This window comes from Trichosurus vulpecula, chromosome 3 (genome assembly GCF_011100635.1).
Source record: "Trichosurus vulpecula isolate mTriVul1 chromosome 3, mTriVul1.pri, whole genome shotgun sequence".
In the NCBI taxonomy this organism is placed as follows: Eukaryota; Metazoa; Chordata; class Mammalia; order Diprotodontia; family Phalangeridae; genus Trichosurus; species Trichosurus vulpecula.
In genome coordinates, this window is record NC_050575.1 from 82,769,674 (window position 1) to 82,796,324 (window position 26,651).

General features: G+C 39.5%; 1 protein-coding gene across 1 annotated transcript in view; it reads left to right on the plus strand.

The window, feature by feature from the left end:
- Positions 1-17,198: 17,198 nt before the first annotated feature.
- The window catches only part of DOCK2 (dedicator of cytokinesis 2), a 513,031-nt gene continuing 503,578 nt past the window's right edge, over positions 17,199-26,651 (plus strand). Inside the window, exon 1 of the mRNA XM_036749404.1 lies at positions 17,199-17,273. Coding sequence (XP_036605299.1) covers positions 17,231-17,273 — 43 coding nt within the window. The 5' untranslated portion in view covers positions 17,199-17,230. The remainder of the gene's footprint in view (positions 17,274-26,651) is intronic.

Here is a 26,651-nt window from a genome sequence, read left to right on the forward strand (position 1 = left end):
TGGAAAGGGGAGGGAAAATGATATAGAGGGAAATCGTGCTTATATAAGAAATAAGAAATAAATTTTTAAAAATGTGCCTCTCAAATAACAATACTTTAGATATGATCTGTCCAGGGCATAGCACAGAGGCACTCTCACTTTAGCAATTTTAGACTCTGTGCCTGTCAGCGCTGTTGCACTGCTAATTCATTTTTGAACTTATAGTTCACAATAACCCTAGCTGTCTAGCCAAGCCTTCTCATACTGAACTTGGGCAATTGAATTTTTGGAACTTAATTTTTATAGATGGAGATTTGGGAGGAGGGGAATCTATTTTACATTAGTAGAATGGTGTAAGCAATGGCATGGGGATAGGATAGTGCCAGATAATGTGAAATGATCATGTATATCAAGTGTCATACATGAAAGATCAAAAGGGTAGATTGGGACTAGATTTTAGAGGGCCTTATTTCCTAGGCCTGTTCTGTAAGGAATCGGAGGAAGGCATCGGAGGTTTTTAATGGAATGAATGATGTGATCAGGGCTGTGAAATTGAAAGACTAATCTGATAATGGTAGGCAGGGGTGTGCAGGCTTGACAGAGCCAATTGTTAAATTTTCAGTGTGACCATTTATAATTTGGAAATTGACAAATGCTACAAATTGGGCTTGATTTATTGTTTTACTGGCCTCTAGACTTAAGGAAGTGATAGAGAAAATGTTGACAGTGCAGATTTAATTTTAAAATGTGTTATATTATTAATTTGTTGGGGGGGGGCGGAGAAATGGTTGTTTAACATTTACCATCATACCATTGTATGTAGGATGGTTTAGAAGGAGTGGGATGGTGTCATAGTACAACAGAGCACAAATTTTAGAATCAGAGAACGTTGCTTCAAATTCTGCCTCTGATTCTTACTATCTATGTGATGCTGGGCAAAGCAGTCAGTCAAGAAGCATTTACTAAGTGCCTTTCATGTGCCAAGCTCTGTGCTAAGCACTGGGGATACAAAGAAAGGTTAAGAAAAACAGTCATTTCACTTCCCTGGGCCTCAGTTTCCTCCAGTATAAAATGAGGTGGTTAGACAAGATTGCCTCCATGATTCCTTCATCTGTTATCCTTTTATTCCAGGGAGCCCAGTTAGGAATGAAGCTATTTGAAAGCCTTTGAAAGATAATTGCGTTTTAACAAACCATAAAGCCAACAGTCAGCTGACATTTGGTGATCATATCTTTGGTTAAGGCAACCCACAGAACAAAAGTATAAAATGGTTCTCTGTCCTGTGCATCACCCTCACCCCACCTCCTTCCACCTTTGCACTGACCATGGCAATGGGTGCTAAGAGTTGTTATGTTATCTATTAATAAGAACTGCTGGTTGTCCTCTAAATGTAAGATATTTTTCTTGTGACTGAATGAACATACTAGTGGAGTAAATCATAGCAATCTTGACATTTTTCTTGAAAATGAAACCAGAAGACAAAAGGAAAATAATAAAAAATGTGTACTCATGTTCTCCTTGAAGATACAAAGGAGTTGGCAGGATTGGTTTTATTGTGCATCCAAAGGCAACAAGAAACATTACATAAAACATTTGTTCATCTCGTATTGTAGTGCTCATGATAAAACATTTGCAACAAGACTACCGAAAATATAATTGTAGCCTATGTGCCAATGTTTGCTGCAGAGTGTGATGTAGAGGATGACTCTTAACAAAGCCCTCTAAATTCAATAAATATTTGATACCTAGGGATTTCATTGGAAATGTGGACGTAGAAGAAGACAACAAAAATATGTCGGAAAATATGGTTCAGGAGTAAGAAGTATGAGACCAAGGACTCATATTTCTTTATCATGTGCAGACTTTATTAAGTTCCTACTATGTGCAAGACCCTGGGGTGACATAAAAATGAAACAGCCCCTTCAAGAAACTTATATTTTACATTACAGTGGGATACTGATAGACACATCTCTATAGAAAATACAAATGTATAGATATACATGTCAGTATATCTATATGTATATTTATACAGAAATCTATACATGCATTTTGCATTTTGTATATATGTCATGTGTAATATATTGGGGCGGCTAGGTGGCGCCATAGTGTACATAGTGAACTGTCCTGGAGTCAGGAAGACATCTTCCTGAGTTCAAATCCGACCTCAGACACTTACTGTGTGACACTAGGCAAGTCACTTAATCCCCTTTGCTTCAGTTTCCTCATCTGTAAAATGAGCTGGAGACAGAAATGGCAAACTATTATCTTTGCCGAGAAAACCCCAAACAGTCAGAAAAGGTTAGACACGACTGAAAACAACTGAATGACAACAAATATATCTAACGATGATTCTCTGGCCTCTACTGCCTGAAGATCTGGTTTGTTACATTTCACCCTTTCCTGAAAGTTCTCTGGTATCCTTAAGGGATTCAGGGGGCTGTTATTCCTGCTATTGGCTTAAGTCTTCACCAAACATGTTCTCCCAATTTATGGGCCCAAGCACCCTAGTTCCATTCTAACAAATTAGGAATGTTTACTTCTAAGATATAGCAAGAACAGACGAACATTTCCCTTCAACACTGCAGGGGCATAATCCTTTCTATATCACGGTGGTGTCTGGGGAGGGGAGGGATATCAGGTTCATGGCTTTAGCTCAGTTTCTATATAGCACTAGTCAGACAAAGTTCAAGTCCAAAGTTCCTTCTTTGAGCTTGAATTCCAGATAATCAATAAACATTTATTGAGTGCCTGCTGTTGTGCCAGGCAGTGTTCTAAAGGCTGGAGATACAAAGAAAGGCAAAAGATTCCCTCCTTTTAAGGAGCTCATAGTCTAATGAGAGAGACAACATCAATCAATAAACATGAAGTCATAATAAACAATTATGTGCCAGGCACTATGGTAAGTACTGGGGATACAAAAAGAGGCAAAAGACTGTGCCCCCAAGGAACTGACTCTAAAGAGATGGGGAAACATGCAAACAAATATATACAAAGTAAGCTAGATACAGGATAAATAGGACATAATTAATAGAAAACCCTAGAATTGAGGGGTTGGGGAAGGCTTTCTGTAGAAGGTGGGATTTCAGTTGGGACCTAAAGGAAACCAGGGAGGTCAACAGGTGGAATTTAGAAGGCGGAGCTTTCCAAGCATGGTGGACAGTCAGAGAAAATGCCATGAGCCAAGAGATAGAGTGTCTTGTTGTGGAACAGCCAGGAAGTCAGTGTCACTGAATCAAAGAGGATGTGTTGGGGACTGGAAGGGTAGGAGGGGGTTAAATTATAAAATCTGTGAATACCAAACAGATCATTTTGAATTTGTTCCTAGAGACAATTGAGAGCTCTTTTTTGTCCTTTAATAGTCTTTTATTTTTTCCCCACTTAATAGTATTTTGGTTTTTTCCCAATTGCATATAAATATAGTTTTCAACATTCACTTTTATAAGATTTTGAGTTCCAAATTTTTTTTCTCCCTTACTCTCCTCCTTCCTCCCCATATGGCAAGCATTCTCTTATAGGCTATACATGTACAATCATATTAAACATATTTCTAAATTAGTCAAGTTGTAAAAGAAGAATCAGAACAAAAGGGAAAAACCATGAGAAAGAAAAAACAACAAAAAAAGAGAAAATAGTCTGCTTCAATCTGCATTCAGACTCCATAGTTCTTTGTCTCTATGTGGCTAGCATTTTCCATCATGAGTCCTTTGGAATTGTCATAGATTGTTGTAGTTCTGAGAAGAACTAAGTCTATTGAAGTTGGTCATCACATCATGTTGCTGTTACTGCGTACAATGTTCTCCTGGTTCAGCTCACTTCACTCAGTGTCAGTTCATGTAAGTCTTTCCAGGCTTTTCCTGAAATCCTCATGCTCATCATTTCTTCTAGAACAATAGCATTCCATCACATACATATAACTTTTTCAGCCATTCCCCAATTGATGGGCATCCCCTCAATTTCCAATTCTTTACTACCACAAAAAGAACTGCTATGAATATTTTGGCACATGTGGACCCCTTTCCCTTTCCTACGATCTCTTTGGGTTATTTTATAGACCCAGTTGTTGATTGCTGTGCGTGTGTATGTGTGTGTGTGTGTGTGTGTGTGTGTGTATGAGAGAGAGAGAGAGAGAGAGAGAGAGAGAGAGAGAGAGAGAGAGAGAGACTGAATTTGTGCTTTAGCAAAATTACTTTAGTGGCTGAATGGAGAATGGTTTGAAGTAGGGAGAGACTTGAGGCAGGTGGACCCACTATCAGGCTATTGCGATAATCAATAATCCGGGCATGAGATGATGAGGGCCTGCATCAGAGAGGTGGCAATGTCGGAGGAGAAAATGGGAAGTATTCAAGAGATATTGCAAAGGTGAAATCAAAAGGCCTTGGCAACAACTTGGATATGGGAGGTGAGAGACAGTGAGGAGCCCAGGATGATATCCATGTTGTGAGCCTAGGGGATTAGGAGAATTGTGCTACCCTCTATAGTAATAGGGAAGGTAGGAGTGAGGAAGACTTAGTGGGAAAGATAACACTCAATTTAAGATATCTACTGGACATCCAGTTCGAGATGTTTGAAAGGCAATTGGAGATGTGAGATTGGAGGTCAGCAGAGAGACTGGGATAGGAAAGGGAGATTTAAGAATCATCAGCATAGATATGGTAATTAAATCCATGGGAGCTGTTGAGATTACCGGGTGAAATAATATAAAAGAAAAAGAGAAGAAGACCCAGAACAGAAGCCTGAGGGGCACTTACCATTAGAGGGTATGATCTGGAGGAGCATCCAGCAAAGGACACAGAGAAGGAGTGATCACATAGGTAGAAGGAGAACCAGGAGAGAGCAGTGTCTCAAAAACCCAGAAAGAAGAGAATATCAACTCGGAGAGACTGCTCAACAGTGTCAAAAGCTGCAGGGTGGTCAAGAATAATGAAGATTATGAAAAGGTAATTGGATTTGGCAACTAAGAGATCATTTGTAATTTTGGAGAGAGCAGTTTTTTGTGGAATGAAGAGATCAGAAGCTAGATCATAAGGGATTAAGAAGAGAGGAAAATGCAGGCATCTATTGTAGACAGTCTTTTTGAGGAATTAACTACAAAGGGCAGAAAAAATATAGAGTGATAGCAGGGATGGAAGGATCAAATGAGAGTTTTCAGGATGGGGGAGACATGAGCATGTTTGTATGAATTACAAATGAGCCAGTAGAGAGGCAGAGATTGAAAATGAGTTAAAGAGTGAGGATGACAGAGAGAACAATCTGGTAGAGAAGACAGGATGAAATGGGATCACTTGAACAGGTAGAGGGGTTAGACTCCACCACAAAGAGTAAAGGGAGATTTGAGGAGGGATGAAAAAGTTTGGAAGAGCCACTGTGGAGAGTGGGATAGTGAGTTGATAAAGGAGGTATAGTAGGATTGCCTAGCAACAGTGAGGACCCAGTTGAGGTTGTGTAACATGATTTTATAGTTAACCCAGTCACACAAGCCAGAATGGTTGTGTGATTTTCTCCACTTTTATTCAGCAGCACATGTTTAGGAGCAAAGGTGATGAATGCTGAGAGTGATCCAAAGATAGAGCTTGGCTGGGTGTAATCAGTAATACGATAAGGGGGCTAGAGATTCAAGGGAGGAGGACTGTATAGAGCTGAATTGGTTTATTAAAGAGTCAAGAAGGGGAAAAGAGGAGAGGGTGAGGCTAGCGTTGGGGAGATTGCCTGGAAGAGAATTGAGGGGTCTAGGGGCTGGAAGTCACAGTACGAATAAAAAGTAGGGTAATGTAAAGAAAGGCAGAGGGAGAGGTGAAAAGTCTCTTATTTATTATAATAATTTTTATTTATTTTATTTTTATTTATTTTGTTTATTATTTATTATTATTAAATAATAATTATTTATTATTATGGTTGGATAAGGGGATTTCAGAATTCTTGAACATAGACATGGTACATTTGTGGATGATGGCAAGATCAAGGGTATGACCATCTTTACATGTGGCTGAAGTGGGGTGAAGAAGTAGCTCATGGGAGGGAAATACATTGAAGAACTTTGTGGTTAAGGTGTTTAAGGGAGAATCATTATGTATGGTGAAGGTCCCTAGTATGAGGGCAGGAATTGGGGAGAAAAGAAAAATTGTAAACAAGGTATCAAACTTATTGAGGAATGAAGGAGAGTGACGTGGGGAGGTCTGTAGACAACAGTCAGAGTTTTGATTGGGTTGTAGATATGAATAGCATGAACCTCAGAGGAAGTACTACTGAGTGATGGAGAAAAGAGAAGAACTGGGAAATGGTAATGGGGACCAGGTATTATTCCAACACCCTGCCTTGACCAGTGAGTAGAGGAGAATGAGGTAAAATGTAGCCAATACTGGAAAGAATGGCCAGGATAGGCTGTGTCATCAGGAGGAAGACAGGTTTCAGTGCAAACAACTATGCACAAGCAAGCTATATATAGGGCAAATTGGAAGGTGCTGGAATTGAAGATGATCAGGAAAGGCTTCCTGGGGAAAGTGGGATTTTAGCTGGGACTTGTAAAAAGGCAGGGAATCCAGGAGGTAGAGTTGAGGAAGAACATTCCAGGTATGGGGAACACTCAGTAAAAATTCCCAGAGTCAAGAGATGGAGTGGCTAGTTCTAGAAAGAGCAAGAAGGCCAGTGTCAGACTGGAGTATATTGTGGGGGAGAAGAGGAAGCAATAAAACTAGAAGGGGGAGGGTAGGTTATGAGGGGCTTTGAATGCCAAATCCTATCTTCTCAAGGCTTCTCTGCTGGGTGGTTGGAGCATCTGGCCTGGAATCATGGCCAAAGCCCCCTGGTTGGAGCTATTAGATTGGGTCTCTACTCCCTGCACCTAGAATTGAAAAGGACAGACAAAACAGCCCAAAACCCCAAGCCTGTTTCTCAAGCACAGGGCCTAGGAGGTGTGGAGGAGGCAGAGAGGGGACAGAAATGTAGCCTTCTGCATTCCGTAATTCCTGTGAGTGATTTATCCCTGGACACTGCATGAAAGACAGGGCAACTGTGACTCTATCAGGTAGATTTAAAGCACAGTTTGGATACCTAATCAATGGAAAGAGGCTGCTCTCAACCCCAGGTAGGATGATTTAGAATGTCAGTGCCTGAACCAGTATTTCTTCCACTCAGAAATAGGTCTCTAGTCTCCCATATGAATTCCTCCATTTTAGGTAATCTGAGCAGACACTAAACACCTGTTACTCTCTCCCTTGTTTGTAAAACTTACCATTGTTGACAAATAAGCAGAAAAGTATTTTGAACACAGTCCCCTGTCCCCAGTTTGACTCAGTCCTCTGGGGTTTCTGGAGGAGGCATGAACATTGTCCTTTCCCTTGCTTCTCTAGCGTCGTACAACAAAAAGTTTCAAAACAGTCAATGTTGCATGATCACATACAGTCCCACATGTATAGATAAAAATCACAATCATGCCCAAATATAAACCTTTGCAGATTCATCAAAAAAGGAACATTTCACAAGGCCTATCATCTTACCTAAGATTACTGCTTGCTAAGTACTCATTGGGAGTGCTCAAATGTCCTTTCTCAGCTCACGAACAAAAGAAAAAACAGAGGTAAAGAAAAATGGCTTCTTGTTCATGGTTGAAAACCTGATTCACCCAGACTGATCTTTCCAAACCACAGTTAATCTCCCAAAAGGGATTTAGGATTTAGGCATAATCTTTTCAGATGAGAAAATTATCCTAGGTGGAAACACTTTCATGATTTCTTCAGTGCATAAGGCCATCCAACTGGGGTCTAAACAAAATTGTGAAGCGTTCATATATCTACGAGGGTACACCAAATTCTCTAGGGCACCCTATACTATAGTCAGTGGATCCCCTTAGAGATCTAGGCAAATTTCCTCTGGGACCTTATTCCAAAGAGCACTTGAAATTCCTCCAAAGGATTCCTGTCACTGCAAGGGTAAACCAATAGAATTGCAAACTCACCTTATAGTACAAGAAAAAAGAAGTATCAAAGACAGTCAACTACTTATAGTTTCTAGACCCAGGAAACCTTACCCTAGGTTGCAATATATATTGCTCTCACAATAAGGAATACAGTCTAGATTGGTTTAAATGCAAAAAAAGAATAAAATCACTATTTCTACTAAGCAGCAGCATTCTAGTGATACAAACTCCACATTTCTTACATTAAACTCAGTATCAATATTTATAAAGGATTCAATTATACAGAAAGTGTAAGTATGTAATACTTAAAGAGTCAACAAATGCAAATTTCCAAGCTATATCAATGGAACTCACTTGTTTTAGAGCATACCATGGGCAAAAAAAAAAAACAACTATACAATGATAGTCTTAAATTTTTTTTGACCAATTATGTATATGTTTTATTGTTCTAAGTTGGAACAAAAAAGATATGCTTAGTCAGAAAATAAAGAATTGGAGGATACCTTAGAAATCACCTTCCAAACTACCTTATTTTACAAATGAGAAAGTCCAAGGCTATAGAGGTGAAGTAAATTGTTTAAAGTTACTCAAGGAGTAAGCAGCAGCAGAACTATGTGAGCCAAGGTACTCTAGCTCCAAATGCCATGCTTTGTATGCCCTCCTATGCTGCCTCAGGTTTATCTCAGCTATGAAGATGGGTTATATTTCTCTTGTAGCACAAATACATCCACAAAACAGAAGAGGAAAAAAATAGATTGGGAAAATTTTGCACCAAATATATATGATAAAAAATCTCGACATTGAGAATCTATAAGGAGCTAATAGAAATTTATGAAAGACCACTGAATGAATGCCTATATAATCCAAGGAAATTTATAGACATTTGATAGGGAATACTACAAATCTAAAAGTTGTTCAACCTCACTTGTAATCAAAGAAGTAGAAATTTAAATAACCATAAGGTAGTAATAATTGCTCTAGTTTATATAGCACTTTAAGATTTGGAAAGTACTTTCTTAGCAATAAACCTGTAAGATAACAGTTTGCACATATAAGTATGCTTGAAATCTGGAAAGTCTTAGGTTTTTCTGACTCTCTTGTGGTATTGAAACAAAAGACTTGAGGTGGGAGACCAATCAGGAGTCAGTTTTAATAATTGAGGCAAAAGGTGATGAGGGTCTGAACTATGGCAGTAGCTATATGAATAGAGAGAAGGGGACGCATGAAAGATGTTGTAGAAATAGAAATGGTAAGATTTGGCAATTTATTGAATTTATAGAGGGACAGTAGAAAGTGAGGATGAAGTTGAGATTACCATCATGAGACACTGGAAGAATGGTGGTGCCTTCATCAAAAAGAAGGAAGCTTTGAAGGGGAAAGAGTTCTAGAGGAAAGATGAGTTTACTTTGAGGCATGTTGAGTTCAAGACATCTCTTAAACATCTAGCTTGAAATGTCCGATAGGCAAAATTGATGATGCAGGATGGAAGCTCCAGGGAGAGTGCCCAGGACTGGATAAATAGATCAGTGAGTCATCTGCTTAGAGGTGATAGGTAAACCCATGGTAGCTAATGAAGTTACAAAGAAAGTATAAAGAGAGAAGAGAAAAGAACTGGGACAGAAACTTGAGGTCCACCCACAGTTAGGTGTAGGTGAGATAGATGATGAGACACATATAAGAAGAACCAGGAAAGAGGAGTAGTGTCAAGAAAACCCACAAAAGAGAGTATCTAGGAAGAGAAGGTAGTGAATAGTGTCAAATGTAGCAGAGAGACTGAGAAAGAGAAGGACTGAGAAGAGGCAATCAGTTTGACAATTAAGAGATTGTTGGTAGCTTTGTAGAAAACAGTTTCATTTAATTGATGTGGTCAGAAGCCAAATGGTAAAGAGTTGAGGGGTGAGTGAAAGGAAGTAAATGTATTAGCTAATAGTGATATTTTTTGGAGGATAGGATGGGGGCGGAGTTTGACTGAGAGAGAGGAGAGCTGTAGGATGATAGTCCAAGGGAATAGTAGGATCTAGTGAAGGTTTTTTTTTTTAATTTTTACTTATTTTATTCTGAACTAAAGAAATAAAATAAGCATTTCCATAACATAGTAGAACAGGAAAAAAGATTATTGTACATGAAACTGCAAATCTACTATGCACAACTTGCCATTCCTTTTAAATATATAATAAAGTTTATCATGCAACTTTCTTTTCTTTCTTCCCTCCCTCCTACGCTAGAGACAGCTATCATTAGACACAAATATGTGTACATATGTAAAACTGTTCTATATATACTTCTATTTATTATTTCTTCTCTGGATGCAGATAACATCTTCCTTCATATGTCCTTTGTAGTTTATTTGGGTAGTGAAGGTTTTTTAAGGATACTGGAGACTGGACACATTTGACAACAGTAAGAAATGAAATAGTAGGTAGGGAGAAGTTGAATATTCATGTGACAAAGGGGATGATCGAGGTTTAATTCTGCTGGAGAAGTCAGGTGAAGATAGAATCAAGCATATGTAGAGGGATAGGCTTTGGCAAGGAGAAGGACCATTTCGTTGTCAGAGGCAAGGGGAAAAGAGGAGAGATAGGAAACTGAGATGATGTAAAGGGGTTTTGAGACAAAGATAAAGGAAGAAGAGTAAACTCACAAAATACTCATATGACCAAATAAAACAATAATTATATAAATAATAAAAAAGAGGATAGAGCTTTCTAAAAAAGTAGTACATTATTACATTGCTGGTATAATTGAAAATTGCTGTAATATTTTTCAAGAACATTGTGTCAGTGCACAAGAATTACAAAATTGATCAATTTTTTGACCTAGTGATTACTGTTTGGACTAGATCCTAGTTATATACTTATAAAGAAATCAAAAGATCTATTTGCTTTGCTTCCATTAATTTTTTTTAAATTGGAAAAAGCCCATCAACCAAGTGTTTGGAGAATGGCTGAATAAGTTGCAGATATCTCATTATTAGACAATGCTATTGTTTTATGATAAATAATTGGACTATATAAAGAAATGAAGAAAGGCATAAAGTAATGCAAAATGAAGAAAATAGAGCCAGAACAATATATGCATTAGGTTTGTCTACATAGATTGGAGGAGGGAGGGGAAGGAGAAGCTGTGTACAAATACAAAATTATAAAGGGCACTAAAGAGAAGTTGCTAATAAATGTTTCTATTAAAATAATTTTGATAATATAGCTACAATGGAATTTAAATCTTCATTTTTGTTTTTCTTTAAATTGAGAATGAAGTATATAATTAAAAATTAAACTAAAGACTCTTACCATCTTGACTATTCAGCTTACATTTATGGAAGCACTCTCCCACCTCCTCTAGTTCTACTACTCTGATCTACCAACTGAAGTTTAGTCATTACACAGGACCCTTTGATTTGTAGAGAGATGAAGTATTTATTAAGAGTTTCCAGGAACTATGCTAAGTGCTGAGGATTCAAATACAAGCAAAGAACATTGATCCTACCCTAAAGGAGCTTGCATTCCATTAGGGGAAGAAAACATAAAAAAAGAACTAGATGGTGGAGTGAGAAAAGTCGTCCAGAGTGAGGAGTGGAAAGTGGACAGGGTACCTCCTGAAACTGAGGTCCAGGCCAGAAATTCACCAACCAAAAAATGGAAGTATCTGCTCCCAAGGCAGAGGCATCTCTGGCAGAAGGCTGCTGGGAAGGAGCTAGAAAATTCCAGAGAGTGAAGAATAGAACACATTTATGAATACGTAGTAAAAAGACTGATGAAGAAAGGTAAAGTAACAGCTATGCTGAAATGAACTTCAAAGTAACTATTCATATGTTGGGCCTTAGCTGGGCATTTATTTAAAAAATCAACACCACAAAATATTAAAGGGAGACACTGGATATAAAGAGTACCAGATAACATGATAAAAATGAAACTGATTATTTTCAGCCTCCAGGAAATGGCTCATTACTGTTGTGGGAGTGATTCTTTGGGATCAGCTGTCTTGTTGGAGTGATGATCAAAATCGATATAAAACCAGAAAACTAAAAAGAAGGGGGAAAATAGCATATAATCAAAACAAGCTCTAGATGACAAAAAAATCAGAAATTAATAAGAAGACCGACACAATCTATCACCATTTCATAAGGATGTTAACCAGTGCAAATTAACCACCAAAATGAGAGCAAAAGATCTTTGAAACTTCTTCAGACAGCAAACATTTGATCTCTTTATCAAAGAGTAAGTTATAAAATATAACACAAGATAATGGTGGAAGTTCATGAGTAATACAAGGAATAATGAAAGGCAATACATGTTTATAGAAGATTGGTGAGAGATGCAATTAAGCCAGATCATACAGAAAGGAACAAGCTGGAAGTACAATAAACAGACAACATATGGGAAAAACTTCCATAACAAATCATTTTCTCCATTAATGATGGGGGTCATCTCCAGGCATCCTGATCTTTATCTTGCCACTGGACAAAGAGGACTCCAGAAGAAAAAGTGAGGCTGGTGACTTTGGGCAGCCTTTTCTCACTTGAACTCAATTCACTTGCAAGTCAAGGCATCATCTTCTTGATGTCATGGTCCTCTTCAAGAATGAAGGACAAACAACAACCACAACCATTAATGACAGCTGAGTCATAAAATTTGGACTCTAACAACTTGATTTCTAATGTGTTGCGTAAGGAAGTAGAAATTGCTAAAAAAAGAAAAAAGAAAAAAGCCAGGAAGAATAACTGGACTAGATCTATGACACGGAGGAATTCTGTGTTGGAGATGGTACAATTTTGAGGGTATCAATGAGTCAATTCTCAAGATACCGGAAAGAGATGAGGAACTAAAATGCCTGAAAAAAATCACAAACCTTGATATTACCAAAAGAAAAGCAATTGTAAAATATATCAGTTAACTAGTCATCTGTATCTAGGTACATATCAAGGACATCTTTCATGAAAGTTTGAGAAGAGAACAGATCTGCTAGGTGCAAAACTCTGCCTTCTCCTCTAGTGAAGTGCCTCCCATGCATATGTAAAAACCGGGCAAACTTCCTGGATAGATGTTGAAAAATAAAACTTTGTTCTATGATTCTCTGATTATTAACATCAAATGAACACAAAATGCAGATGTATGCTCATCAGAGATGTTTGCTACTGTAAATGGAGGATGTCTAGCACAGGGTTCAAGTGAAATTGAGATTCCCTAGGGGTGCTGAGATCCTCCAGATGCTCCTAGCATTGTAATGATTGTATTGAACCCCAGAACATTGCAGAATTCTATAATTACCCACAGGATTTTAGTCACATATGAGAACATTTCGCATATATTTACCAATTATATGGGCCAATTTATGTTCTGACAGAAGAAACTTTCTAAAAAATTTCCTTAAAATTATAGATGTGATTTAGTGAATTTCATTTATTATAATTTCTATTCCCCAGGAAAGGTAAGAGGAAGACGAAAGCAGGATTTTAATGGAAATGCATTTGCAAACTGGAATCATGAATTTTCTTTTTGAATGACCGTAATGTATGTTTCTAACTATTCTTAATATATTTATAGAGTTGAGGCTTGTTTGGAAACTATCTTAAATGTTCATTACTTTTATGTTAAATCTTGAAAAGCAGTTTTCTTTCCAGAGCCTGAGGATCAGTAATTCCCAAAATATATTTTTAAATTGCATTTATGTCTTCTTTGCTTATATCACAGTTGTTTCTAGCAAAAACAATCCTCCCCTTCTCCAGACTTAACCTTTCTTTTAAAAGGAAAAAACAACTAAGTAAAAACATTCAGTAAAGCTACTACAACTGATAATGTATATAGCATTGTATCTCAATAGTCTTCTGTGTCTCTGCCATGAAGAGGGAGTCATGCTCCGTAATCTGTTTTCTAGGACCACTGTGGATTTTTGTTCACCCAGAATCCACTGTGCATATTGTTCCTTGGCATTATTTCATACAATTCCTCCCATGTTTCCCCAAATTACTCATTTTTGTCATTTTTTACTGCAAATATTCAGCCTCATTCATATACAATAGGGTTTTAGTCATTCCCCAATAAATGGGTTTCATCTTTGTCATCACATTTTAAATTATCTTCTCTCTGTTGATAACTTCTGGTTTTATATTAACAGCCCCTGGCTCTTTCCTGAGCTTCAATATACATCTCAGATCTGACATGTCCAAAACTGAACTATCCAGCCTCTACTTCTACTGTCAACCCATCCAATCCATTCCAAACTTCCTGGTTTCTGTTGAGGACATCACTTCAAGTCACCAGGTTAAAATTCTTGGTGTCATTTCTTGACTTTTCACTCTCAACCTACATAGACAGTCATCAGAATCTTGTTTTACCTGCATGACGGCTCTTATATCTCTCCTCTTCTCTTCACTCACACATAGCTATCATCCTAGTTCAGGTCCTCTTTACCTTTCACTTGAACTATGGCAATATCCTCTTAATTGAACTCCCTAGCTCAAGGCTTTCCTCACTCCCCAAACCATCCTTCATAGGACTGCTAATCTGATGTTCCCAAAACACAGGTCTGACCATTTCACTCTCCACCTCAATAAACTTTAAATGGATCTCTTATTTTCTTTAGGATCAATTCTAAGCTTCTGTTTGGCATTTAAAACCCTTTGCAACCTGGATCCAACCTACTATTCTGGGCTTATTGTACAGTCCTCCCCTCCATTCACACTAGAGTTAGAATAAACTAGTCTTTTTGTTCTTCTACATACATGGCCCTTGATTTTCTATCTCTGTGCCTTTGTGTTGATGGTTCCCCATAACTGAAATTTAGTCCCTCCTTACTGCCATCTCTCAGTATTCCTAGTTTCCTTTCAGGCTTAGCTCAAGTGCTGCTTTTTATGTGAGAGCTTTTTGATTCCTCCAAAATGTCCCTATTCACCTTATGTGTACACACACACACACACACACACACACACAGTTTCCTCTGACTAGACTACAAGCTTTTCAAGGGCAATAACTGTTTTCACCCTTATCTTTGTATCTTCAGTACTTTGCCTAGTATGTAGCACATAGCAGTTGCATGCCTATGTCACTTTTCTGTCATAATTCCAAGTTGATGTACATAATGGTTGATTTATTTAACATCTCTATCAATAGTACATCGGCATAGCTATCCTCTCACAGTCCTTTCAAGTCTGACTTCTCATCTTTTTCCATCTTTGTCAATTTTCTTGGTGTGAGGTGACATCTTTGAGTTGTTCTGATTAGCTTATCTCTTACTAGTAGCTATTTGAAGTCTGCTTCGAAGTGGTCTTTTATACACCATGATACTTCTTTTGAACACTATTTGTTCATATCTTTGATAATTTGTAATACATTTTAGTTAATAAACTATTGAATTTATCATGTTCAGTATTGTGCTACCAAACCTATTAGTATATTACATTATATTTGAAAAAAAAGTTGTTAGTTTTTTACTTTTATATTTGATTGACACATGAAATCAATCAAATGTATTGAAATCCACTGAGTCTATCAAGTTCTTTTCACAGTGATTTGAAATAATTATATTAGGAAAAAACCTGCATCTCAGAGGTAATGAAGAAAAGTGGAAAGAGCACTAGATTTGACAACAGAATATTCAGGGTCATACTCTAGGTTTCCTATTTACTACCTCTGGGACCTTGGGTAAGTCATTTCACTTTTTCTGGGCCTTAGCTTCCTCATCTGAAAAAGGAAAGTACTGGAGTAAATGATCTCTAATGTCTCTTCCAGTTCCAAATCCCATTTTCCTATGTTTATATGCCATCCAAATATTATTTTAGTTTCTTATCACATCATGAGATCTATAGTTTCTAGATATTATCCTACTTAAAGAAAAATTAATCTTTATCCCAAATACCATCCTTACAAATTCTGGCTCGGCTGAAGACAAATTGACAATTTTGCACCCAAGAAGATTTACTGTTAGCATGTATAATCTATGGAACATAGATTCATAACTCATTTAAGCCGCCAGCTGAAGGGAAGAGAAAATTATTCTTTGGAAGTTTGAACAGTTTAATCACAACTCCAACTAGATCAGTGTCCTAGACTCTAGGACCTAGAATGTCTTCTAAAAGTACCCCAGCTCTTTCAAACATTCTTGGTGTTAGTAACCAGAACACTTTTATTTGCCAATGCCTTTTAGAGAAAATATACCCAATTTAGAGCTCACACCAATTACCAAATTATCTAACTATGGATATGTAAAGGACTACTTGCTGGATGCGTGGTGGAAGAGATTATTGATTAGGTACAAAGTGGACTAGGTGACCTTTCTAGAGAGCTTAGATTCTGTGATCTCCTGGACTATTGTGTATTGACCTTGTTTTTTAAAGTGTTTTCCAAAACAGGTACTTGACTGCACTACCAGAAAACTGAAAAGGACATGGTTGTAGATAAAATAAAATCACTATTTCCTCATAGCCACTTGTCAGCCTCAATATTTCTTAATCTTTTTTATTGATTTTTTTTAGTGCACAGCAAAAATGTGGTTACAGATCAAAGAAATTCACTAAGCTATACACTTGTATTTTTCCATGGGCAGGAAAATAGAAATTCAGTCTTTACTAAATTCTGGTCTTCTGAGGAAAACTTTTCATCAACACGGGTCCTCCATCAAAAAGAGTAAGAGAGGAAAGGGTGGGGAACTGTCTCCCAAGATCCCCTTTTCTAAACAGCCCTTGCTTTCTCTGCCCATCCTTACAGGTTGTATTCCCCTTCAGTAGACTATAAGCTCCTTGGACAAAATGGGGGGCGGGGAGGTACTGTTTTTTATATCATCTTTGAATCCCCAGGGCCTAGCACAGTGCCCTGCCCTTTAGTACATTGTGATTAATAAAATACTTATTAGACCGCATTGAGACGGTTCAAGGAATTTTCCCTGTCCTTTTTTTCTGTAAAAATCTGGGTGATGTAACGGGATTCCTGCCTGCTGAGGGAGATCAGACTACTTCACCTCTGGGGTTTTTGCCATCTCTAATGTGCTATTAGCTCCATTCCCTGAGAGCCCTGGTCCTGGCCCCGGGGGAGAGAGGCCAAGCTGAGGGAGTCAGCCGTTCCTTTCGACCTCTTCCCTCTTTCAGAGAAGGCTGACCGAAAGGGAGAGCGCAGCGCAACTAGGGCCCTGCGCTCCGCGCCCCGCTGCCCAACAGGTGTCTGTCTGCCTTTCTCCCAGAACCACCTTACCAGCTAGCTCACAGTCCGGGGGAGGGAGCGGGGAGCCCCAAAGAGTGGAGGGCGGGCCCTGAGAGGGAGTTTGAAAAGAGGAAGGAAGTGGGGCCCGACTGAGAGCACAACTACCCCCTGGACTATCTTCTCAGACAGCAGCCCCAAGTTCCCGGACATGGCCCCCTGGCGCAAAACTGACAAGGAGCGTCAAGGCGTGGGTAGGTGTGCTGGGCGTTGTAGGGGAGCCAGACACAGCGGGGACCCTAAGCCCTGGCGAGCAGGGAGGGGGTGGCAGCGCTCAGCAGGGATGCTGAGGGAGCGAGCCCTTCCTCCTTGACCACCTCCCCCCCCCCCCCCCCCCCCCGCCCTAAACTTGATCCCGGGAGCCGCAGGCAGACTGCCTCACAGCTCCACGTTTACCTCCAGGCACAGAATTTTCACCCTCGCTCTCTATGAGGAAAATAAAAGGGGGGGTGGGGTGGAAGTGGGTTAGTGCTCCCACCCTCTGAGCTGCTGCTCCTAATCATTTAGCCCGCGCCCAGCCGCTGCCTCTGCTGAGCCTCTCTAGTAACTTCTGCATTTCGAGAAGTTGAGCAGAGACGCCCTGAGTCGCAGGGCGGGAGCTAAGGGTTAGACTCCCAGTTTGTCACCTCTGGCTTCTTGCCCCTCGGTCTGGCTCCTGGCCCTGGAGGGCGGGGACGATGCTTCTTGGGTAAACCATGCACTCTCCACGCCTTTCTTCCCGCTTTCTGTACCCCCCCCCCCAGCCCGGCCCTCCCCAAACTGTTTGCTTCCCGTCCAGGTTCTTCTGGGGTCAGATGACCCTGAGATTTTGTTGAGTTAGGACAGAGGGAACTGTTAGGGCTTGAACTGAGAGGAAGGGTGCTAGGAATATGTTCAATTTGGAGATGTTGAGATATATTGTATTTGGCCCCTGGGTATTTTTTTGGGGGGGGGTGGGGAGGACAGAGCAAGAGAGAGAGAGAGAGAGAGAGAGAGAGAGAGAGAGAGAGAGAGAGAGAGAAAGAGAGAGAGAGAGAGAGCACTCCCTTCTACCATCTACTTTGGGTCCAGGTTCCCAGAGTTCTCTACTTGGACTAATGGGTGAGAGGAACATTTCTTATACAGTTTCAATTTTTCTAATTACAAATATGGTGAGGTCCTCCTGCTATAGGATTTTGTTGCAATGTGGTTGGAGGAAAGGAAGGGTTGGCTGTCCAGATCAAATCAGTAACCACAGATCAAATGATGCTCTACTTTGACTTCATCCCTGGAAGTGGGGGAAGGGGGAGAATTAGTGCACCCAGATATTTAAGGTAACACTCTTAAGAAACCTATATTTATCCAAGATGAAAGCAAGTTAGGCTTTTCAGCCTAGAATAACTCAAGTTGGCCTGGGGACCTAGTGATGTGTTATTCAAGACAACTTTGTCACCTGCTGATGAAAATTCACTTAATTTTCTTGGAGATGAGGGCTCAAATTCTGATTTTAATCCCACTAAAGTCTTCAAACTCTACAAAGGAATTCTATCTATCCTTTGATGAATTTCTGAATCATTCCAAATAACATGAAACTGTATCTGTATCTTTATCTCTGTCTCTCTCCGTGTTTCTCTCTCCATCTCTCTGTCTCTTTCTCTCTCTGATTCTCTCTATAAAAGCAGTAGGGAATTTCCAGGTAGAGGTATGTGGTCTAGTAGAAAAAAGCATTGAACTACGTCCCTCTGTTTCTCTTTCCCTAACACTGAATCAAGAGATTCAGTTTATCTTATCACACTTGGAGTGTGAACTGTTTTAGGGCTTCCTCATTTCTAAAATGGAGGGGAAATAGCTGCCCCATAAGATTGCTGTGGAGACCATATGAAACAAAGTAGCTGTGGTACATGGAGAGGATTCAGGATTTGGTGTTAGAGGACCTAGGCTCCAATCCTAACCCAAGTCCTGCCACTTGCTACCTGTATGACCTCGAGTCAGTCATGTGGCCTCTCTGGTTCTCACTGTCCTCATCTGTGAAATGAGGGGGTTGGATTAGACAGATTTTAGGGGCCCTTCTAGCTCTAAATCTATGGCCCTTTGGTTATAAAATATTCTTGACAAATAAAAGGTATTAAACACTTCTTTACACCATTTCTGAATTACTAGGCTGGACTGGTTCAGTTTAGACTAATGTATTAACCTTTTGGTGGAGAGGTTGGCATTTACTACCCAGGACTAGTGACCTTAACTCTTTTTGCATCAAGGCTGTCAGGGGCCTTCCTTGTTTAGATACATCTTATAAAGTGCTTCGTAGGATGTACACCATCTATAATAAACTGGAGGGCCTCCAGAGGGGGGCAGCCAGACTGATGAAGGGCCTCTAGGCCATGCTGTATGAGAATCAGTTGAAGAAATTATGAATGTTTGGCCTGGAGAAGAGAAGACTCAGGGGGTAGGACACGATGTCTTCAAGTGCTGTTTCATGGAAGAAGGATTAGACCTGTTCTATTTGGCCTCAAAGGGCATAATTAGGAACAGTGGTAGAAAGTGCAAAGAGGCAAAATTAGATCCTGGATGTCCAGAAAAACTTCCCAACCATGAGAACAATTCCAAGCTGGGATAAGCTATCTTGGGGTGTAGGAGTAGGGAAAGTAATGAGTTCTTCCTCACCAGAGGGTTTGGCCACTTGAAAGGTATTTTGTAGTGAGAATTGTTTTTGGGTATGGGCTAGGTGGCCTCAGAGCCCCCTTCCAACTCCGAAATTACGTAATTCCGTGATTCACAGGATATAGTGCTAGGCACTAGGCATACAAAGAAATATAATATATAAGGGCTGACTTCAAGCCTGGTAAGAGATTCAAGTCATATGTATGTATTATATATAACATATATATATATATGTGTGTGTGTGTGTGTGTGTGTATACATATATATATAGGCGAGTCGTATGAGAAGTTCAAAGTCACATATATGCTGACTATAATGTGAGCTTTAGGAACAGTAAATATTATAAGAGTTAAGAGGAGAGAGCAGCAATGGAGTGCTGGGGAGTGAAGTAAGGGTTAATTAATAAGATGTGACTTGAACTGGGCTTTGATGGAAGAGACAAGTATGGAGAGGTGGAGAAAAGGTAAGCAGTCTACAAAATGACGTGTGTGAGGACACAAAGGGAGAGATCTATGCGGTGTTGAGGGAATAGTATGTAAACTACTTTGGCTTTAATGTCAAAATTTTTTGGGTTTGATCATTTCTTTTAACATTAACGGTTTTGAGGAAGCCTACATGTTACTAGTTGTATTATCAGTATCTATTGATTAAGAAAATATATGATGACAAAAAAACTGCTATGAATTAAATGATACCTTTAAATGGATGTGAAAGAATATACACTGTACTCATACAAGGGAATTTAGGAACCACAGGGGAAGTATGGTGCTGAGCATTTGGGTGCTGTCATCAAAATACATGACCAAGGCCTAAACAGATGGAAGAAATAACTGTAGAATTCAGAAAACAGAATATGAGTCTGAGACAGGGGAATGATGTAGCAGTGATGTGGGACTTCAATCATCTGGACGTATGCTGGAGTGCTTTGTCTCTGCCCAAAACAGAGCAACTAATGATTTCTTGCCTTCCCTTAATGATTATTTCATCCTTCAAACGGTAGAGGAAGCAATGAGGGAACATCTGGATATTCTGGACATGATTCTGATTAATGAGGTGGAATTCGTTGCTTAATTAGAAATGATACGAACTTTAGTCAACATAGGGTTGGGGTGGAGGTGGCAAGAAATGACCACTCCATCCTAGATTTTGTTATAGGAAAGGAATGGAATGCCAGTATTAATCACACAGCCTCATTTTTGGAAAATCAGATTTAAAAGGGTTCAGAGAAAGCATAGATAGGTTCCCATAGACTAACATCTACTGGGGAAGTCATTCCAGGTGAGAAGGGAAACTCTCAAGATTGAAATTCAAAAACATAATCAACTGTGCTAGACTTGGAGCTAGGAAGATCTAGGTTTAAATCTTGTCTCTGACACTTACTAGCTGTGTGATTCTGGGCAATCAACCTCTTTTCCTCACTTTCCCTCATCTAGAAAACAAAGGGGTTGTATTAGAGGTTCTTTCTAGCTCAAAATCCATGATATATGAAATATTCCAACGGGAAGAAAAGGGGGAGGTGTCTAAAGAGAAAGTTAAATATTCACAGAGGACTCATTGACTAACTTAAATTATTTATATATATATTATAAATATTATATTATATATTATATATATATTATTCATATATATATAGCATATATATACATATATATATATATATATATATATATATAGTATAAGGTAGCAGGAAGGGCAGGCAATTTGGGATGAATATAAAAGTGTGGTAAGGTGCCATTATAAAAATACTAGACATACTAAAGCTCAAACTGATCTGAGGACTGAAAAATGCTAACGACAACAAACCATTTAAAAATATTGGAGGAGAAAGGAAGTTCAAAGAAGGGGTAGTACCATTTGAGGTAGATTGGTAACATTATCTACTCACCTAACTTCCTCTTACCTATGCTTGTGAGTTTAGCTGTGGCCCACAGAAATTAAGCTAAAGGCAAATATGAGACAATAAAAATTGGAAGTTTGCCTTTTCCTACCATATTGCCTGAGCTTTCCTTCTATCCAGCGTGCTATTCCTGTTTGGGATGTGTGTAGAGATCCCATTGATTGTTCCAAGTTCATCTGTAGCTCATTTGTTCAAGTCCTAATTCTGTCTTAGTAGGTACCTCATTGATAAGTGGTCATTCTGCTGTTGCCTAACATAGAGCCAATATCTCCACAAACACTGCTGTGCACACAATAAGTGCTTAATAAATGCTTGTTGACAGATGTTTTTCCATTCTTTGCTTTCTTCTTTTCAAAACTATAGTATGATGCTTTATTCAGGACAACAGGACAACATACATTTAAGCAACTGCTAGATTCAGAGCATTATGCTCTGTGATGGGTGTGTGTGTGTGTGTGTGTGTGTGTGTGTGTGTGTGTGCGTGCAAAGTTTAGATAATACACAGTCCTTGTCCTCATGGAACTTACAGTCCAGAAGGAGAATTAGAAAGCTTTCACAGATAAGAGAAGTTCAAGGATGCGGGGAAAGGACATTACCAATGTGGGGGGAAGTTATGTTGAGATAGATAGTCTCAGAGCCAAACTAAGATGGCTTTTTCAGGATTTTGTCCCAGAGAAGGAAATTTAAGGAGCCATTGATAGTGCTTCCCTTCTTTTAGAAAGATAGCATGTACTGCTGAAGAGTTATGGTGGAGACAAATGCTGGAGGGGATGTGGGAAAGTAGGTACACCAAACTCTTTTGGTGGAGCCATGAACTAGTCCAACCTTTTTGGAGAAAAATTTGAAACTGTGCCAAATGAGCTATAAAACTACATTACCTTTGATCTAGGAATGCTGCTACTAGGGCTGTACTCTAAGGAGATGAAAGGAAAAGGAAAAGAACCGATAGGCACAAAAATGTTTATGGCAGTTCATTTCATCCTAGCAAAGAACTGGAAACTGAATGGATGTCCATCAATTGGGAAATGGCTGAATAAGTTATGATTTATGATGTGATAGAATACTATTGTGCTATAAGAAATGATGAAGGGGATAGTTTCCGAAAAACCTAAGAAGCCCTATATAAACTGATGGAAAGTGGAGTTAGAACAAGGGGAACAATCTACATAGTAACAGCAATATTATAAGGACATATATATGCATATATGTATATTATATATATGCATATTATAGATATTAACTGTTACACTCAGTAATTTTGATGAACATAATGATCCACCACAACTCTAAAGGACCCATGATATAAAATGCTATCCACTTCCAGATACAAAACAGAATCAGAGTTCAGATTAAACATCTCTCCCTTGCCTTCCCTTGCATTTTTCCTTTCCCTCTCCCTTTCCCTTTCCCTCTCCCTGTCCCTCTCCCTCTCCCTTTCCTTCTCCTTCTCCCTTTCCCTTTTCCTCTCCTTCTCCTTCTCCCTCTCCCTTTCCCTCTCTCTTTCCTTCTCCCTCTCCCTTTCCCTTTCCTTCTCCCTTTCCCTTCCCTTTCCTTCCTCTCTTTCTTGGCTAATTTGGAAATATGTTTTGCATGACTTATATGTATATAATATGTATCATTTCTTGCTTTCTCAATGGGTAAGGGTGGGGTTGAAGGGAGGGAGAGAATGTGGAACTGAAAATAAAATTTTTAAAAATAGTTATTGTGGAATAAAATAAAATCTGCTCCCAGCAGAGATGGGATTGCGGGTATGATGGGGAGAGTGACACCAAGTGAGTCGAGGCACTGGAAGGAGCCAGTTCCTTAGCCTTGACTAGAAGACTATACATTCTTGTAGAGATCTCTGTATTCTGAGGACCCATCTGTAAGAGCCTAAGTGTGGATGAATTTGAGGCCAGAATGAATGTGAAAGGGAGCTGCCCTCCCTGTTCAGCTGTTTCTCCTGAGTCATGAGAAAAAGAGGGATACTCACTGCTCTGGAAGGACCACGACCCCTAAAAGAGGCCACATTTCAATAACCAGGCTTACTGAACTCTTTACTGGGAGTCAGGAGACCTCTGGCTTCAAATCCCTGTTCTAACACTACTAACTCCGAGCCTTGATTTCCTTCTCAGCAAAATGAGGAGCTTGGCCAAGGTCACCTCTAAGATAATGTGTAGCTGGGACATCCTGTGCATCTGTAAGATTTAGATTTAGGTCTGCCTCAGCTCAGATTCAATTTTCATTAAGAGCTGAATGAGCCTTCCTCTGTGACCTTGCACAAGTCACTTCCTTTACTAGCTGTGTGACCCTCAGCAAGTCACTTAACCTCTGTTTCAGTTTCTTCACTGTAAAATGTAGAAAGTAATAGCGAATCTCTTCCATGGTTGTTGTAAGGATCAAATGAGATAATATTTATAAAAACACTTAGCACAGTGTCTGGCACATAGTAGCCATTATATAAATGCTTATTTTCTACCTTCTTTCATGTGGCCTCATTTTCTTCCACTGTATAATAAAGGTGTTGGACCAGATGATCTCTAAGGTTCCTTCTGGCTCTAACATGGCATATTGAGGGGACTTTTTGTGTATATATGGGGCAGATAGGGATTGACTTTAAGATTTCCCCTAAAGCATATGTCTATTTGCTGTAAGTCAACGGTTCTTAACCTGGTTTTTTAAAAAAATATTTTAACTGTGTCTTAATATAATTTGTTTCCTTTGTCATCCTAAGTATTTAATTTTATGCATTGAAAACCATTATTCTGATAAGGGGTCCATAGAATTCATTAGACTATCTAAGACATCCATGACACATAAAAGGTTAAGAACTCTTGCTATGAGGTTTTCACTCCTCCTCCCTTCCCCTCTAAAAAGTGGTCAGATTTCTTGTAAGTCAAGTGTGAATAAATAACTGACCTAACAAAAATAATTAGTTAAAATGGTTAACAGATGGCCAGCCTCCTCAGGGTTGGTAACCTTCCCAGAAGCCAGTGGCTTCATGGGGAGCTTGGGATCTTCATCTCCCCCAAAGAGTGGGGATCTGTCTCTCCTCCCTCCCCCATGCCCAAATGAGAACATCTCTCCTGTGGCTTGCCCCAAGCACCATTTGTGGTGCTTAGTCCAGGCACAGAAATTCCCATGTCTCTGGAAAATGTGGCAATTGTCATGATGCACTCAATTCTAGACTTCTGGACCTACTTTAAAAGTGTCTAAAATCCAGGAGTTTGGTATTCAATTACATGTGAACATGTAGTGATATTGTCTGTGAAGTCTATGATACTGTGCTCTACCCTATTCTGGAGAAGTTTTTCTCTTGGAAAACCATAAATATATTTTCTTCACCTAGCTTTCCCCCCTTAATCAATTTTTATAAATCAAAAGGCAATGAAACTGAATCTTTAATATTTCTTTAGACTTTAGTTTTTCTTAGAAGAAAAAACCAACAACAAAACAAACTTTAGAGTACATGATCAGACAGGCTTGATTTTTTGAGGTTTGTAGAATCGTGATTTTAGACTGAATTTGAAGAGACCGTAGAGAACATTTAGACCAGTGCTGTCAAACTCAAATAGAAATGGGGGCCACTAAACCATCCATAAAGATCCCTGTGGGCCACATACTGACTTAGAAAGTCATGCAGGTTTGCGTGTTTTTTTTAAAAATTAATTCATCAACATGTTAAAATCAGATAGGAAATGCATTTTAATCTGGTCCAGGCCCCTCTCAGGAGTGGTACGTTTAATACCTCTGATCAAGACCCATCCCCATCACCTGATTTTCATTGTACAGGGGAGCCAGGGGCACAGAGTTAAAGTGAGTCATTCTAAGTCATATAGCTAGTTAATGGCAGAACCAAGGTCTCTTGAGGCCTAGTCCAAAAAGTTTTCCCTTTCACTGTGCTGCCTAGAAGCTCTACAGAAAGTAGGAAGGCTAGATCTCAATTTTGGTGATTTTCAGGAAGTTTCTTTTTTCACTTTCTGGCAGCATATCCATGCAGAGTTCTACGCATAGAAGGTATAATTTCCTTGACAAACAACAGAACCATCGAAGGCAGAATGAATGAGTGAGGGAATTGAAAAGGCATGTACGTGCCAAGCACTGTGTTAGGCACGGGGGATACAAATAGAAAAAATGAAGACAGTCCCTGTTCTCAAGGAGGTCACTTTCTAACTGGGGAGATGCCAGTTTCAGCTTCATGGTCCTTAGGGTTCAGTGGCAACACAGATGGTAGCCCATGGTCTTTAGTATCACTTCCATTGATAAGATCACAACCGTTTCTAAGGTGGAACCATTTGACAATATCAAAGATTTTGGAGTTGAGAATGTTGTTTTCTGGGTCTTCAATAGCTATGGCTGCTGAGAAATTGGGTGCTATAGCATTAATAAAGGCAGTTGTCCATTCTTATCTCCATGAGGAGTGCTTCCCTGGACGATGGCTGTGAGGGCCAGGTCTGGAACAGGGCTAGTAGTCTGAGACTGGAGGAAATGTTATTATTCCTAGGACTCTCAGAGTCCAGGTGGGTCCTGGGCTGTCACCATCCACATCTGAGGGAAGATAGTCGGGCTGGTGGATTGTCCTGCCTGACTCATTCTACCTCCTGTCTCTCCCTCAGGATGTATTGTTTCTTGGGATAAACTGGCTTGTCTACCTCATCAATGGCAGTTATTAGTCCATTTATGGTAATGGTGGGGGTAGCAGACCTCTTCCCCACAGGGAATCAGAAGCTAGACTGGTGGCCTAGGGGAGACTGCTATTCTTGGGCCTCTTGAGTTTACATGTTCTTTGGTGGCAGTTGGTAGGTGCTTGGTGTTGGTACTAGCAGGGATACTGGTCCCCTTCTCCATAAGGGATAAAGCCCTTGATAAGGTCTGTAGGGACAGGGCTGAAAGGACTGGTGGTTTGTGTTACACTGGTGTTCCTGAGGCTTTTGGGCTCAGGATTCTATTCTATTCCACCTGGGTCTGAGGGAAGGTGGATGTGGAAAAATACCAGATTTGAAGAATTCTGGCCTGAGTAGTCGAATCTGGATGTTCTCCTGGGTGTTCACTTCTTCAGGGTGTAGTAGAGGGACCT